The sequence below is a fragment of the Branchiostoma floridae genome, unplaced genomic scaffold (genome assembly GCF_000003815.2).
Source record: "Branchiostoma floridae strain S238N-H82 unplaced genomic scaffold, Bfl_VNyyK Sc7u5tJ_1550, whole genome shotgun sequence".
Taxonomy (NCBI): Eukaryota; Metazoa; Chordata; class Leptocardii; order Amphioxiformes; family Branchiostomatidae; genus Branchiostoma; species Branchiostoma floridae.
The window spans coordinates 135,500-153,628 of NW_023365750.1; the positions used below are offsets into that span (position 1 = coordinate 135,500).

General features: G+C 40.2%; 2 protein-coding genes across 2 annotated transcripts in view; one reads left to right on the plus strand and one right to left on the minus strand.

The window, feature by feature from the left end:
* LOC118408053 (endosomal/lysosomal potassium channel TMEM175-like) overlaps nt 1-1,761 on the plus strand; it is a 9,417-nt gene extending 7,656 nt beyond the window's left edge. Inside the window, exon 4 of the mRNA XM_035808673.1 lies at nt 1,226-1,761. Within this exon, the coding sequence (XP_035664566.1) occupies nt 1,226-1,310 (85 nt within the window). The 3' untranslated portion in view covers nt 1,311-1,761. The remainder of the gene's footprint in view (nt 1-1,225) is intronic.
* The window catches only part of LOC118408051 (mucin-2-like), a 6,436-nt gene extending 4,576 nt beyond the window's left edge, over nt 1-1,860 (minus strand). Inside the window, exon 1 of the mRNA XM_035808670.1 lies at nt 1,759-1,860. The gene's annotated coding sequence lies outside the window, so the exon portion shown is untranslated. The remainder of the gene's footprint in view (nt 1-1,758) is intronic.
* Nucleotides 1,861-18,129: the final 16,269 nt, after the last annotated feature.

Consider the following 18,129-nt stretch of genomic DNA (forward strand, 5'->3'; position numbering starts at 1 on the left):
ATGTACAATGCTCGTAACGTAGACAGAGCATAATGGTAAAACGCTGTAAAACATGAGCGTAACATGCGTACAATGCTCGTACGTAGACAGAGCATAATGATAAAAACGCTCTAAAACTGGAGCGTAACATATGTACAATGCTCGTACGTAGACAGAGCATAATGATAAAACACTCTAAAACTTGAGCGTAACAATATGTACAATGCTCGTAACGTAGACAGAGCATAATGATAAAAACGCTCTAAAACCCGAGCGCAGTAATTAGGTCATGTGTTTGGAACAGAGACAGATCAGGAATGAAAGAGCAGAAGATAGGTACGGTGTAGAATTTGTGCGAAACTGATGGTAGGCTATGTATAACGTCGTGTAAAGACCATGATAATGTAAGAAACGCAGTGACAGGCTGCGTGATCGGGCGAGGTGGCAAATAGTTTGTTTGTCATTTCGAAAGGTGTGAATTTTAGCACGGAGGTAGGGGCGGGTTGGAGGAAAATCGTCTTTGTGACTTCTATACCGCAAGAGACACAAGCTTTGCTGTTGCCTGTGCTACAGCTGGGAAGGGAAGTGAATGATTATTAGAGAGAGCGTTCCAAGAAGCCAGATGGCCACATGGAGTGTCGCTATCTCCTGCCAATCAGAAATGGAAGAAATATGCTTGGTCGTGGCGCTTTTGGAGTAAACAACATCTGGGATCAATGATCACAAACCACCCAGAATTTGCTGCGTTGAAAATACAATTTTTTCCTCGGGGAAAAACGTATTTTACTCTCCTCAAATTCCTAGCTCCTACTCTATAACGTAGCATAGAATAAGATAAACAGAGAGGAATGTGTTTGGCGGTACAGAATATTTAATGAGGAGAGTTGAACAGGAATTGTGACAACATGAAAGATTTCCATTGGGAAAACAATTTCCAATCGTACAAAAATAGACCTTATAATCCGTTTACAAACGGGAACTGTGACTGAAGTGGTTCGAAAATGATGACATAAGGATCAAGACCACCAAATAGCTCACTAACTGTGAGCAGGAAGCAAAACCGCCAAATGGACGCAGAAATGCGGACGACAAAATGGAGTTGAAAATAGTCACTTACGGTTGCAAGAGCTTGGGCTGGTAGATGCGGGATGAGAGCCCCACGAATACTTTTGTAATAGTATAGATTTCCATAGTCTGATAGATGTAAAGAATCAGCAGCGAAGTAATCTTTGTTTTTCTGCCACAGACGGCTGTGGTACCAACGGGTAACAGACGGAGTGGAATCGATGATAGGCCGGAGAATTGTACGGAATACGCGTAGACGATCGTGAAAGTCTGGTAAGTAGTTAGGGGACTTCAGTCTCCACAGTGGTTCTGCAACAATGACTACACGGACAGAAGGGATACAAGCTATGGTCCAAGCCAAAGACACAAGGTCATGTGCCACTTGGTCAGGAGATTGGTTTCGCAGACAAATGTCGTTGTGTGCTAAGTCCAGATAAACGATGTGTGGATTAGAGTGTCGCAGAATGGGAAGAATTGTTTGGTAGTACCTGGCGATGGTGCAGCCAGGTACTCCATGAAAGGAAATGTCCACGTTTTCAAGCCAGAATGTAGGAGAGATGACTCGGCCATGAGCCGTAGAACAACGCCGCCGAATGAAATGGTCTAGACGGCGAATAAAGGAATGTCCGGTAATGGCTATACGGGTGGTCTGTTCCATATGCCTTGAACAAGAATGAAATAAAGGAAAACGATAAAAGTCACAGGCACGCTCACCGTTAGCGCTATGTAACTGCTGGGCCGGGTGGACAGTGGGTGATCCGAACACTATCGCAGTTAGGTCGCAGCGCGTGGACGGCAGACAGTCGACCGGGGGAAGGCGGCTCCGACGTCCGTTGAGCAGTTCGCGATGCTTGCGGTCTTCAGCAGTAGAACAAAGCAGAACTGAAACGTGCAACACTAGTCCACAGAAAATGAAGGGTAAGAAGAACGCAGAGTAACAGACGATGGAGAAATGGGTACTCCAGAAAAAATCGTCTTTGTGACTTCTATACCGCAAGAGACACAAGCTTTGCTGTTGCCTGTGCTACAGCTGGGAAGGGAAGTGAATGATTATTAGAGAGAGCGTTCCAAGAAGCCAGATGGCCACATGGAGTGTCGCTATCTCCTGCCAATCAGAAATGGAAGAAATATGCTTGGTCGTGGCGCTTTTGGAGTAAACAACATCTGGGATCAATGATCACAAACCACCCAGAATTTGCTGCGTTGAAAATACAATTATATCTTTGCCGTGATATTAGGTACAACCGCTAAAAATTGTGCATGCTTGTATTGTGTCACTAGATAGTCATTGCCACTGCAGTGACATCCAGAAGTATAACATGTAACGCTAGGACCTAAAAGCTTGAAGTCAGACATGCCTTAGAAGACACAATATGTTTATTAGAAAAACCTACACACAGATTACGTAATAATGTTTTCTTTCTTTAAGCTTCAACTGTACGGACAACTCCTCTGTCTATCCCAACTTTCCCTCCTGGTAAGATATTGACGATTTGGTTTATTATTTCACACACAAAGTTTTACAGTTTCGCAGTGCACGCAAACCCATGCACTGAATTGCAATGGAAAATACAATCAGATTGACAATCTTACTACATAAAACATTACATCTTTTGTCTACTTACTGCTATTTAAAATCAACTATGCTTATTAACATATTGTCTATATAAACTTTGTACAGCATAACTATTCTTTTGCAAAGGCGCATTTACATATTCTTCGTTGCCATCACACGTTCTATTAGAAGTGCATCGTTTGAAAAGTACGAACTCTTTATCGTATTTGCTTTATTTTGAAAGACAAACCGCACCTATAAAACCTAAGTAAAAAATATCTTCCCCAGGCTGTGCGCCGTATCCAGAGTTGGCAGCTAGTGCGGAATACAATGGCATTTGTTACATCTTTTCTGCACGTCCAACCGACTACAGGTCGTACCTCAAAACAGACTGTCCACAGTTCAATGCAACACCCGTCTTTGTTACCAACAACCAGATACACCAGTTCCTGGTGTCACAACTAGAACAATATCCCCAGTTCGACGGCAAAAACTTTTGGATTGGTCTCTTGTATCATCCGGACTATGACCATTGGATCTACGCCGAGGAACGTCTGACACCGCTAACAGACGACTTTAATGGGTGGGCACCCGACCAAAACGTGACCAACGTGTCTGTTCCATACAGCTGCGCGACCATGTCTGCCGCTCACAACTACAGCTGGGTGGTTGAGAACTGTCGGTCATCAACTCCACACTACATTTGTCAGATTGGTGGTAAGTCCAAAATGCCTTTTCAATAGACTATTCGCCGCTATACCTAATTCACTTTCCGCCTTCTCAATGCTCCAATTACTACCAGAACATAAACTGTGATTAGTAAGCAAGTTTATCTCTTATTCTTTTATCCCATCTTTCTTGTCAGAATTCTGACTAATATATGGATTGAGAGTTCGTAGTTAATTTAAGTACCTCCGTTAAATATTGATGGAGGTTAATTTCATGGAGGTTATATTTTCACTAGCGTCTGTATGTTTGTGTGTGTGTGTCTCAACTAAATAACTCAAGAACGGCTGGTTGGATTGGTTTCATACTTGGTCTGTTGGTAGGGTGTGACGAAAGCTGGAAATGATGTTGGGCCCCAAGCAGATTGTCTTGGAACTGCAGCGGAACTTCCAGTTTTGCTATCTCGTGTAAAGAACACGCTACGGTCACGATTGTGTGGTGTTAGAACTTAGATATCCCTTGTGCTCAGGAAGACGTGGCATTTGGCCCCCTTTTGTTAAAATCTTATGAAGTGGATAACTCAAGAAGAGAACAATGTATTTTTTTTATGATTTTTATTCTTTAGGTAGCTTAGACAATGATATACGAAATACAATACTGATTATGAAAATTAGAATTCATTTGCATAACTAACTAGAGTTCCACGAACACATACCTTTGCCAAATAAACCAGTCTTGTTATGTAGAATGATGTATGTAGACATAAATGTGTTACTCATTACATTTCATTGTATATGCCCGGAGTTGGTTCATAAAATTTATTATTTAAAGTGATTATATAAATTAGATCCCTATTTACATAATTGATATCAAATTGTATCAAGCATCACTTAAGCTATCAGTATACCAAAAATAATGATAATCATGCCATCACTTCTTGACTCATTCTCTTTCAAAGTCTGAAACTAAACCGGCTCCTGCAGTTCAAGAAAAGACGTTAGGGGAACCAAACATACACCTCTTATTTTCTGCCATCTTTCTCTTTGTTTGGAAGTCCTATAATGGACGCAGTGTATTTACAAACTTTCCTAATTGATTATGCAAATTAGCTGTCGATTTGCATAATTAGAATTCTATCATGTAAGTCTTCCCTTTGGCTATCTACATACTGAAAATCAGGACTATCCGTCAACACGTTCATATTTTCTCATAATTATGCAAATGAGGCCTCATTTGCATAATTAATATGCACTAATATTTCTATCTTTCTCATCTATATATGTGACAAGTTTGAAAGTCCTATCATGAAATGTAGTGGACTTATAAACTTTCCTCATTAATTATGCAATTTAGCTGTTGATTTGCATAAATAGTATTTCATTAGGTACATTGAAACTTGGGCTATCTACATACTAAAAATCATGACGATCCGTCTACACGTTTTCGAGTTATTCTCGTCCAAAGTTTAAAAGGAAATCGGTGGCTGCAGTTCCAAACAAGCCGCTGGGGGATCCAAACTTACAGCACTTACTCTCCTTGCCAAGGGCTATCTACCACTCAAAAATCACAACCACAACATGTCCAGAACATGAGATATCAAAAATTGAGGTTCTGCTGCAGTACCTTAGCCAGCCATTATCGAACTTAACCTTCGTTTTTTCCGACCCCTACCCACCTACCAAATATCATCAGGATCCATTCAAGGCTTCTCGAGTTATGCAGTTAACACACACACACACACACACACACACACACACACACACACACACACACACACAAACACACAAACACACAGACTCACAAGCCCAAAACATAACCTTAGCCATTCTGGCAAAGGTAATAAAAATATCGTATTATAGCAGTTTTTTAAATGCATCTCTTGTTCCGGACATGATACGGTCAGGACAGTTTAGTGGCAGGTAGCTTTTAGAGTCATGACAATGTGGCGCAAGTTTCAACCCCCTTACATTTAGCGGCAGGGGCTCAAGACTTTCCAAATACGATAACTGCTGAAAGGAACAACGGATTGCCATCATTTTAGGCATGAAGGTAGCTCAGGCAAACATGTTCGTAATGACAAACAGGTTACGCAAATAAGAACTTTATTTGCATAATTGATGAGGAAATTGGATAATTCCATTGTTTTCAATAACGGGACTTCAATAATCTAACACAAGTAAATTATGGTAGGTAAACATAAGCAAAAAACTAATATGCAAACTATAGTTTGGCGACCTCATACCTCCATGAAAATTTAGAGCTTTCGTAAATTTTATACAATTGACTAATACATTAACATAATTTATGCATGGTGTTGTTCATCATTGACAAAAATACACATGTCACAATTATAAAATTCCCATTATTAATCATAAAGCAGTTTTGCAATTTTTACATAAATTATGCAAATAAGTTCCTCATTGCCTATCCTCCACCTATCATAATTAACATGTGTTACATTCATTGAAGTCCAGTTATTGAAAACAATGGAATTATACAATTTCTTTATTAATTATGCAAATTAAGTCCTCATTTGCATAACATTTATATCATTATGAACATCTTTGCCTAAGGTACCTGCATGCCTAATATGATGCCAATCCGTCAATCCTTTCTGCAGTTATCCTCTTTAAAATGTGTTGAAACAAACGCCCCTACAGTTCCAAAATGTTAGGGGGCTAAAACCTGCCCCACTTTGTCATGACACTGAAAGCTATCTACCACCCAAATTTCAAGACCATATCACGTCCAAGACAAGAGATACATAAAAAACTGCTATGATTGAATGTTGTCATTAATTATGCAAATTTGCTACTATTTTGCATAATAAGTATTTCATTTTGTACAACATTGTCTGAGGTACCTACATAGCAAAAATCATGAAAATCCGTTGTACCCTTCTTGAGTTACACCCTCCAGCTATCCGTGCGACATGACATGCGTGCAAACATCGTTTAAGATCTCGACCAAGAAGAGTCCAAATTAACACATTGACGGCACGAAATGACCGCAACGGTTTTCCCGAGGTTTTGTTTTGGGGATTTTTTAAAAATGGCTTTGATTTTGAATTATCGGTAATTAAGTGCGAAAAATGCAATTTTTACGCATATTTTCGAAAAAATTTTGCTTAAAATTAAAAATAAAAAAATCCTCAAAACAGAAAGTTTTATTTTCCTCATTGATGACGAAAAATATAAAAATCGAGAATTTCCTATGACACATGCGGCCCATCTTATCAAGAGTTTGGTCAAATTAAAGACCTTCCTGAAAACAGAAAATAACCGTCTTTGGAAGCAAAATCTAAACAAAACAGCTATTCAAATGACAAGATTGAAAGTATGTAAAATTGCTATTCAACCTTTTTTCAAAAACATTTTCACTGTCATAATACTTTGTTCACTTCGTGAAACGAAGTGTTTGTAGTCAGTGCTGTTTTGATGTCAGGGGGTCGATGGTCAGCCTTATAACTAGAGAACGCGTGGATGGATGGTTTTGATATTTGGTATGTGGGTGGGATTAGACATGACGAAAGGATGACAGGAATTGCGTTACGGCAGGGCGCTCTAGCGGCGGGTTATGGTACTGCAGCGGAACTTCCGGTTTTGCTATTTTTTGTTTGGGACTTGTTTGGGTGATGTTTAGATGGTAGGTAGCTGTGTAAAAGCATAGTAAGGTGTGTAAGTTTTGGCCACCTAGGGATTTCGCAGGGGCGGTGAAAGTATTTTTTGTTTTAGGTTTTGAGAAGGGACAATGCAAGAAGGGGTTGATGGATGTTAATGATTGTAGGTATGCAGACAGCTTACGTAATGATGTACATAATTGTATGGTTGTTATGCAAATTAGGAGGTAATTTGCATGATACAATAGGTATGTGTAGAATTCTTATATACGGCATGTCTGTGAACAGTCCAGCTACGTAAGATCATGACAGATTGATCTGATTTTTCGTATGTGGGTAGATCTTGAGAAGGAGAAGAAACGTAGGAGGTGTTTTTTCGTCTAGTGGCTTCTGACGGTTTTGCAGGGGATGTTTGTACTTGAAAAGTAGTGTTTAGTGTGCTAAGTGTGGCGATTTCGCACTAGTGGTTTATATTTAGGAATTACGTCATTCTGCGTGCAGTTGGGCCCCGTCCCAACAGGAAGTGACCCCAAAGGTCATAGTTGCGCAATAGAGAACTGCACGACTTATATATACCAGACGAATACAAGACAATGGTACTATAGGGACAGTACATTATACATGATGGGGTGTACATGTAACGATATAGAAACAGTCTTCTGTGTAACAATGTGGAAACACCCCTTGTGGAGAATGGTTTGGTCCGGCGCGCATGCGCACGTGACACTGACGTCATGAGGTAAAGAATACAACATCAGTCCCGAATCTGTGCTGGCTTCGGTTGTGCTTGCGTCGTCCGTCTGATGTATGAATGTGACTGAGAACTGTTGAAAGTGGGGTAACATACATGTTTCCTATAAGATTTGATAATCTGTAGATTAAGGGCAATGAATAAGGGCAATGATGATATTGTTTACAGGGGCCTATATTATACGTTTTAAAAGGGTTGTACATGTAACAGTTACTACCGGTACAATACATTGTTGAACAAAGCAGGGTTTGTTTTTCACAGTAACTTGTAGTAACGGCAGGACTTGGGCCAGCTGAACTGAATTCACCGGGCGACGCGCGGCTTGTCATGGTCGTCAGTAGGGCTCCCATAACCTGGCTAAATGGTTGGAAATCTACCACTCTACCCGGAAAAGTCAATACTTGGACAAATGCATGCGATGTGCATCTCAAAGTTGAAATTTTATCAACTCATCATTTGGTTTTTATGTCCATTTGAAACGTGTTGGTGAACTTTATCTAGAATTTGTCAAAGTTATGAGACCTCTGAACATTCCTATGTCCAAAGAATCCCGCTGAAAATAAAAAAAAAATTGGCTTTCCTTGCGGTAATTTCTTTCCCTTCGAAGATTGTCGCCTTTCCTGGTCATGTGTAAGGGACACGGGATCATCTAAAAAGTTCCATGAGTTGCAAGGCGCAAGCCCATATATATTATTTGTACTTTCATGTCTGGATTTCCCAGCGATTAATTAAAGGTGGGTCACAAGTGCCAATTAGCATAATCCCGACATTTGTACTGATATGTGGCGAGAAGGTTTGGGCAAGAGACACGTGGTCATGTCAGAATTTCAATGAGTTCCAAGTCGCAAGCCCAAAATGGAAGTTATACGTTTATGTCTTGATTTCCCAGCGATGTAATGCAGAGTATATAGGTCACAAGTGATAATAAACATAAGCTCGTCATTTGTACTGATATGTCGCGAGAACGATTAGGTGAGAGATACGCACGGGGTCATGTCAAAGGTTCCATGAGTCACAAGTCGCAAGCCCAGATGGATAGTTATACTTTGATGTCTTGATTTCTCTGCAATTTAATCTAGGGTAGGTCCCAAGTGCTAGTTAGCAGATTAATGTCAGTTGTACCGATAGGTTATTCAAACGATTGGGTAAGAGACAAGGGGTCATCTGAAAAGTTCCATGAGTTCCAAGTCGCAAGCCCAAAATGGAAGTTATACTTTTATGTACCTGAGGAGGAGCATTCCGTGACGACACCAGCCATCACATTTTGAAGGTGTTCGCTGGGGATGTGAAGATCATTTATGTGGATCTCACCAATGACGGCGTTGATGTGGTCAACGTTATTGTTTTATGTGTTATCTTATTGATATTTTGATGCAACCGTCGATTTTAGCCCAGTCAATATAAGTTTTTATCTTTAACTGAAGACCATGAAAGGTATTTTCTTTGTCCATGGAAATGAATGGACAGGGACAGTTTGTGTCATGTGCACAGACAAGAAAGGATGGATGATAGAATATTTTTAAAATACAGCCTACTGCCTAAATCCTTTTTTTCGGCGCACCTCACCAAACACATCAAAATTCATGTATAATTCCAACAACATATACACTGTTAAGCTAGCCAATGACACGTCTACAAGTAAACCCTGTACCACCGCACCATCACCCATTTCACGAAGGTTGAGTTCTGCGAACGCTTGTTTATTTTCAAATAATTAACGGTTAGCCAATAGTAGACCTCCTGTAACCCGATACTCTGTCGAACGCGAATAGAAACGGGAAAGAATACCCTAGCAACCGACCGCCGTGAATTTTCTGTAGTTGCTAGGTATCTGGGCATTGAGTCCATGGTACCGTTCACCTGCAACTCGGGATACCACCTGATCGGAGTCTGTCCTTTGACGTGTAAAGCTGACGGGAGATGGAGCAACACTGTTCCAATTGAATATTTACAATGAGGTGTTTATTTATGCTTCAAGGCACACATACACACACACTAAAATAAAAATAATAAACAAATACACATGTACAGTACAGACCTTTTATGATCAATATTGTCAATCTATTACAATCTATTGACGACTATTACAGCCAGACGATGTCCACGGTTGACGGTCCCAACTAACGGATGGCTGCATCCTCCAGGGCCATATGCCCAACCGAACCATGTTACGGTCACCTGTAACTCGGGATACGATCTGGACGGAGTCACTTCCGTGAGGTGTCAAGCTGACGGAACGTGGAGCAACCCTATTGGAACATGCCGACGTAAGATAACTTTTGACTCATCGATATGTGCAATGCTACGTAATCTGTACCCTCAAATATAGATATATAGATTGAGTCAATCAAATGAACTTTTAGGGAGCGATTTGGTCGTCCTATTTTCTAGAGGTACCGAACAGATTGTTAATAACAAGTGTATTTTCATGTAACAGGGGTATGTATACACCCCCCCCCCCCCCGAAAAATGTTAATAAATATGATTTTCTAAAAATGTACAGGCAGATGCCCCTTGCTGACGGCCCCAACCAACGGAGCGCTGATTCCCACCGGGCCGATCTCCTACCCGAACGATGTAACGTTCACCTGTAACACGGGGTACTTAATGAACGGCGCTGCTACTGTGACGTGTCAAGCTGACGGATCATGGAGTGCTGCTGCCCCAACATGCACACGTAAGATGTATTTGTCAACGATAAATACTTATGCTGTCTAGCAATATATATCTATATCTATATCTATCTATCTATCTATCTATCTATCTATCTATCTATCTATCTATCTATCTATCTATCTATCTATCTATCTATCTATCTCTCTCTCTCTCTATATATATATATATATATAGATAGATATATAGATATAGATAGATATAGATAGATATAGATATAGATAGATATATAGATATATAGATATATAGATATATAGATATATATATTTAATTATTTACAAACACGCATAGATTCCGGGCAATGGTCGTTCATAGAATGATCTTCGTTGATGGCCGAAGAAGCCAATGATTGGGCTGAAGTTTCTTCCACATACATCCACTTTTAAGTTTCTTATCACTTTCTCAGCACTTAAAAGTGATAAGAAACGATGCCGTTTCATGTATTTTTAGTGCATAGATATATAAACTGGACTATTGCACCACTTTAGGTAGACAATGTCCGGCGTTGACATCCCCAACTAACGGAATCCGGACACCCCCAACCGGATCAAGCTCCTACCAGGACCAGATAACGTTCACCTGTAACTCAGGATACGTACTGAGTGGAGACTCTCTTTTGACATGCCGAGCAGACGGAACATGGAGTAGTGCTGTTCCGACATGTACAAGTAAGCTGAGTTTGATAAATACGAGCAAGAAGTGTAACAGTTTTACGTGCCTAGCCTACACTATGGTGAAGAGAGGCATAGGGAGGAAGACGACTTTCTTTCAATCAAGTAGAAACTGACTCACGGAACCAGGGCCCACGAGCTTAGGCTAAGGCTCGTTCTCATTTAAATGTAAAGAAAATGCTGTCGCCTTCCTTTGCGACTTGATATGGAGCAAATTTAAGACAAAACTAGAGTTCCACGAACACATATCTTCGCCAAATGAACAATTTTTTTATCAAGGTTGTTGTTTTTGAAATGTTGTTAATTTTGGGAAATAGATATTTAATAAAATGCTTTTGTAATGTGAGTTTTTTAAATTTATGTGTCTTGTTTTGGAATGCAGTGAATTCATATTATTTGTGTATCTTTATATGCATTTGAAATGCTGGCATAGCTTTTGGTATGTCTGTTTGTGTCTGTCTGTCTGTGTTTTTTGGCATTTTGTGGTCAGCATAACTTAAGTATCTTTGGATGGACTGCAATGATATTTGGTATGTGGTATCTTTTTACTTGGACATGGTATGGTTATCTTTTTTTGTCGGTAGGTTGCAGGAACGTTGGATTTACATGATATTTTGCATATTCAATTTGTTACTTTTGGTAGAGATGTACATTTTAAATTGTCAATTATGCAAAGTTGGAGTTAATCATCATCATCATCATCTTTCCTCCTCTTGCGAGGTGATGCAAACGAAGTTGGCCTTCCAGAATTGCCTGTCCTTCATCGCCGTAAGAAGGCCTTTCCCCTCCAGTCCTGTTTCTTCCTCAATGAGCTTCTTGAGAGTTGAGCTTGGACGACCGACTCTTCTCTTAGTGTCGGGGGACCACAACAATAGTCTACCAGCTGGTTCGTTGGCTCGTGCCACGTGACCCGCAAGGCACAGCCGACGCTGTTTCACTTTTGTAGAAACTTTTGGTAGTGGTCCGTACAACTGTTTGTTTGTAGTATGTTTCCACCATGGACAGTTGTAGACTAGTTGTAGTGGAGTTAATTAGCATGCTTATTTTGGATGATCTTACTAGTAGGCACCCAGAGCAGTTTTTAATGCATTAAAATGGGGAATATTGTGGATGAGACAATTGGTACGATATTGACATTTACTTCACCATACTAGCACATCTGTATCATTATTTCGTACTTTCAGCGTTTAAAAGGACGCACAAACATGCCGCAAACGAACCCATTTGATTTATTAGGTCCTTCAATAAATCAGCACAGGATCGAGGCACTAACGGTTTCCCGTCGGTACTTTTCGGAGCTTTTCAAACGTGTGAGGTCACCGAGCGAATTGAATCTGATTCGCCCGTTCGCAAATCGAAACCTTATTCGAACAAGTGATGATATCTCCGGATGCGTTCGGGACTCATCGGTCATGTTTCTTGTCATGGATGTGTCCCAGACCATGCTTTTGAAACTATTAGTCTTGGGTTTCAGGACTATTCTTAAAATGAAGTATTTGTAAAGTAACAGAATGACTCCGATTTTCACCTATGTTATGTAAAACCCAGTCTAGCTAGAGGATACTCCTTTATCATTGTATTTTATGAAAAGGTTTTATATCGGTAAGATTTTCTAATGTTATTCAGGTAATATGGCATTACTAGTACATATGTAATGTATGCACGCCCGGATGATGATAAGTACATGTATACTAGACTAGTCTGAAAACTGATAAGTATATGTTGAATATATGGAGATAGTCTTCGGAATGTAGATAAATTTAGATTAGTGACTGAATGCCTGTTTGTAAAGGTGTTTGAACTCAGTTTGAGTCTTTTTCTAATCAGGAACCAACAGTACAGAAGTTGATACATTTACATTCATTATACGTGCGTGTAGTGCTGTTTTAGAGTCAAAATGATACATTTTACTAATTGTTAGACTGGAAGTATCAAAGAAAACACCACTGTGTGATTTCCTAGGTCAATCTAGCAGTTTGGGAGGCTCAAGGGTTGGTTGTCAAGTCCTGCCAAAATAATGTAATTAACACTGTGGCTGTCTGGGCCAGATTTTACGCTACTGCCAGAGCCAACTCCCAGGAGCCTACAGTGGCTAGAGGCAAACCGCGCCCAGGCTGAAGCGCCTGATGCGGGTTAATATGGCGTGACCACCCCCACTAGCTAGCTGTCAGGGGTCCTTGTAGGCGACCTATTGACCTACATCTAAAGACACCAGCTGTGGTGCAGATGTATGTACCAACCCAGATATGTTTCTGCAACTGCACTTTATTAAATTTCCCTAAATATTATATTAAATAGATAGTGATTTACATAATTTTCATCTCATTATGTTCATAATTACCCAAAGTAACTACCTACCAAAAACAAAGAATATCCTACAATCCCCTCTGGAGTTATCCTTCGCAAAAGTTACAAACTATAAGACCCACTGCAGTTCCAAACAAGCTGCTAGGGGGCCCAAAATTACACCATTTACTCCTAGTCCCAACAGCTATCCACCACTTAAAAATCATGAACCTGGCACTTCTGGAAAATTTAGGCGGAAACTTTGACGCTCACTTGCAGTACCAAAACAAGTCGCCAGGAGGCCCATTATCGAACTTGACCTTCCTTTCTGTGTCCCCTACCTATCGACCAAATATCATTAGCATCCATCTAGAACATCTCGAGTTATCTTGCTTACAGACAAACGCACTTACATACAAAGCCAGCTACAGCACCATAGGTAAAAGCTAGCTTAACCATTCTCGCACATGACAATCCTTTCCACAACCGCTACACACCTGCCAAATATCGTGGAAATCGCCCAGCTGCGTTTTGACTTATGCTTCCCGAAAAAAACACGAAAACAATAATAACTTCGCTACTGTACCGTAGGAAAACGCCAGGTAAACCATTTTCAAACTAGGCATGTCTTTTGACAACCTCTACACACCTGCAAAAAATCAAAAAGTTCCAACCACAATTTCTCGACTTATATGCTGTTGACCTACATACAGACCCAAGTCGGCAAAATCATAATCTTCGCTGGCGAAGATAATCACTGGTTCCTTCGTTTTTCATGAATCCCTGTATTCTTAAAAAAAAAGATGCACCACAACATTCATATTCGTTGATGGCTTGGAAGATTTTCATAGCCTCGGGTGGGATTTCACCCCCTTAGAAATGGCTGTCGCCTGCGAAGAAACGAAGAATGCATATAGAAGCCCAAAATGTAACGATTCAGTTCACAGATAGATTGTTCGGCGCAGCTGAAACCATGCAGCTACCCAGGCCCTCTGTCCGATCACGTCAGATCGCTACGTATACTGTCACTGATCTTGGAGGCTGTGTGAGGTGGTTTATGCCTGTCGCCAAATTCGGTAACGTTACCACCACGAGTCGAGTACGATGGTTGCCACGGTTATATTATCCACGTATAAGACTAGAAATGACCGTTTTTGTGACGCTTTACGGTTTTTATAGATTTCTAAAGAAACAAGAAAAAGCTTTTTTATGCCATTTGTATCCCACCTTGCTTACAAAATTGTGTACAGAAATGACTGTAACAAACGTTACCATTTTTCGATGTTTTCTAGCTTTCTATTTGACCTGGTGTAATAAAAGCTGCCCACTTTTTACTCGTCCGTAGGGACATCCACTTATAATTGAATAATGTAGTCAATAAGGCAAGTCCTTTCGAGGAAAAAGGATAAAGTCTACTGTTGTAACAAACGTTACCGGTGACGTTTGTTACCTGCCCTGTAATGCATTTATAACCAATGGGACCGAAAATTATAAGTTTCCATTTTTTTGGCTATGGTTCAAAGAGGAATTTTTCTAAACAACTAGGTAGTTTTCACTAAAAATAAAGCCGATTTATTTTTTCGAGCAAAAAAATGCCATCTTTTTACATTTCAATGAGAGCGAATGTGACGTCACATTTCCAAACTGGGGCCCAGCCGGAAACAGAAATGTATATGTATACATATACGCAAATAATGCATATGCTCATGACTTTTTTCGTCTTGTGTGGTTTGTTGCCTTTTACATCATGTTTTTCGTTCCCGAAAGCTGCCCAGTCAGGTCTCAGTTAGGAAATATGACGTAAGCAGTTTCAAATTAAAAGAAAACTACACTTTCTAGTGCCCCATTCAATGTCTAAAAGTGCTTTTCTGCATCGATCATCGATCGGACGCATTTCTTTTGGGTAATTGTATTCCCACGATTCTAGTTGGACAATGTCCGAGCCTGGCAGCCCCTACGAATGGACAACGGGATAACATCGGAGTGAACTCCTTCCAAACCACGGTCACCTTCACTTGCAACTCAGGGTACCAATTGGTCGGCGCATCCAGCGCAACGTGCCAGGCTGATCTTACATGGAGTGCAACAGTTCCAACATGTCAACGTAAGATCAATTCAAACCCAATGTATTAAAATACCCTACAGACATTACAAGATATATATCATCATTGAATCTCAGTACTGTCCCAAGAAGACCAGTCGATAAAATCTGGTCTATTTGGACAGGAAGATTATCTATAAAGGGCCACCAGAAAATGGTGATGCACCTTATGTAGAGGTGGCATTTGGACAGGTTTAACTGTGTATCAAATTAATCTCTCTTTGCATTATCTAATATAACAGTTATATAAGACATTTTACAGTCTGTAAAGGGTGTCATTCATAAAATTTACTTGCTGTGGCCTTATCGATATTTTTGTTACCCCAGCCGTACCGTGCCCGGCTCTGACGGCTCCGGCGAACGGAGCATTTAATCCAACCGGTCCTGCATCGTACCAAGACGAGGTCCGGTTCACTTGCAACCTGGGCTACCAGCTGAACGGAGCTTCCAGTATTATCTGCCAAGCTGACCGAACATGGAGTGCATTTGTTCCGACATGCACAGGTACATATCAAAATTAATTACAAATGCACTCATATATTTACCTTATAGTGGGTGATTGAATTGTTTATTTACGCGTAGTAAATGCAATTAACAAAAGGTATTTTCTCTCATGTTTGTTTCGCACAAAAAGACACTGCTAACAGGAGACGTTTAAAACACAAAGACGAGATGAAGGTTAAAAAAACACCTCGGTCAGTCCTTCATCAGATAAACAGAGATCCTTAGGCCGCAATGTTAAAAAAGTGCTATGCATCAGCTTTTCAAGATTTCAACTATTGCACAGATGACGTCGTATACTACACATGTGATCTAGTGATCAGGTCTATATCTAAAACAAGAAAGAAAGCATTGTGATTATTACTTCCCATTCTACACCGTTTCGAAAATCCGTAGGTAAGTACTAAAAAAACAGGGTGACCTGTGTGGGTCAAGTTCCCCATTACACGAAATCTAAAGACATTGTCAAAATGTAAGATGAGGAATTCCTTCATATTTCGATTAGAAAGAAGCTAATATCTAATTTTGGACAGAGCTAGTTGATACACGCACCACAGGTGACAGTTCAATTCCCCATGTTTTTTTTCTCTCTCACCTAATGTTACTGGGTGTCACCTGAAAATTAATTATCAGTGATTTGAATTTTGATGCACATTCATAAAAGAATTAATACTTACTAACCATGCCCCGAAATTTCAGTGAACACCTTAGTATGGCTGAGAACATAATCATCATCCCTGACAGCTGTCTTAAAAAATTAAATTTTCAACAGATGCATACTAGTATACATTAATTGATCATTGTAGGCTGTATTTCTGTTTTATGATTATGACATGTACCTCGGGTAGTAAGAGCATCAACGAGCAATAAAGACCATTCATTCATTCATCCATCATTCATTCTTTCATTTTATTTATTTTATTCATTTTATTCATTTCATTCATTTTATTCATTTTATTCATTTTATTCATTTTATTCATTTTATTCATTTTATTCATTTTATTCATTTTATTCATTTTATTCACATATTTTCATTATATATTAGTTCACTTCTTATGTTTTAGTTGTACAGTGCCCAGCGTTGACTGCTCCAACGAACGGAGCGCTGACTCCTACAGGGACTTCATCCTATAACACCATGATCACCTTCAGTTGTAACACTGGATACGACCGGAGAGGCGCTGAAACTACGACGTGCCAAGCTGACGGATCATGGAGTAACGCTGTTCCAACATGCACGCGTAAGTTGACTTTGACTTTGAAGTTTACTTTGAATTTGGTCTATGATATAAATTTCCGTCAAACTAACCAGATATTTACTCAAAGACAACTTAGTTTGCCTTTTTTCCGGTTGGCAATTTGAGTTCCTTACGGTAGGATGTTGTTTACCATCCATGGAAATAGTCTAAGTTATTTTTCGTCGATATTGACAAAATGATTTCACCAAGAAAATTCCTTTTTAGCTGTGACATGTCCAACGCTGGCTGCCCCAGTAAACGGCGCATGGACTCCTACTGGAGCAAACTCTTACCAGAACACGGTTACGATAAACTGTGACTCGGGATACGTACCTGACGGGGTCTCCAGTATCACGTGCCAGGCAGATCGCACGTGGAGTGGCGTCATTCCCACATGTAGACGTAAGTCGACTATTTTTGAAACTACGTACTGCATTAAAATTGCCTACCTACAGGCACATTACACTAAATGACCTCGTAACCTGGCAGATACGTACATGGATTTTTTCCCCATATTTTGGCTGATACAGGTGGGTCCGGCATCACACATCGTCATTCGGAACTCCGGATCCTGCAACAGATGTCGGATCCGTCTGTATCCGCAAAAAAAAACTGAAAAATCCCTGTATGCTATTTACCAGGATACTGGAACGAAATCATTTTGTGCTATGTTACTCTCCAAAAAGAAATTCGGCCCATGGACAAGGAGAAAATAGACAAAATGGAAAGCTGGATAAAATACCTAAAACACGTCAAAAACAGCCGGAGACGAACATCATCTTGGTGAATACAGTAACACCAGATGACAGAATTATTCCTTGCGACGTCATACTTTCCTTTCAATTAATCGAATTATTTTTTTTACAATTCAGTCCTTCAGTGTCCGCCATTGACAGCCCCTGTAAATGGCCAATTGACTCCGCCTGGAGCAACCTCTTACTCAGACGTGGTGCACTTCAGCTGTGACCAAGGTTACGAGCGAGTCGGTGTGACCAGTGCTACTTGCCAGGCTAACCAAACATGG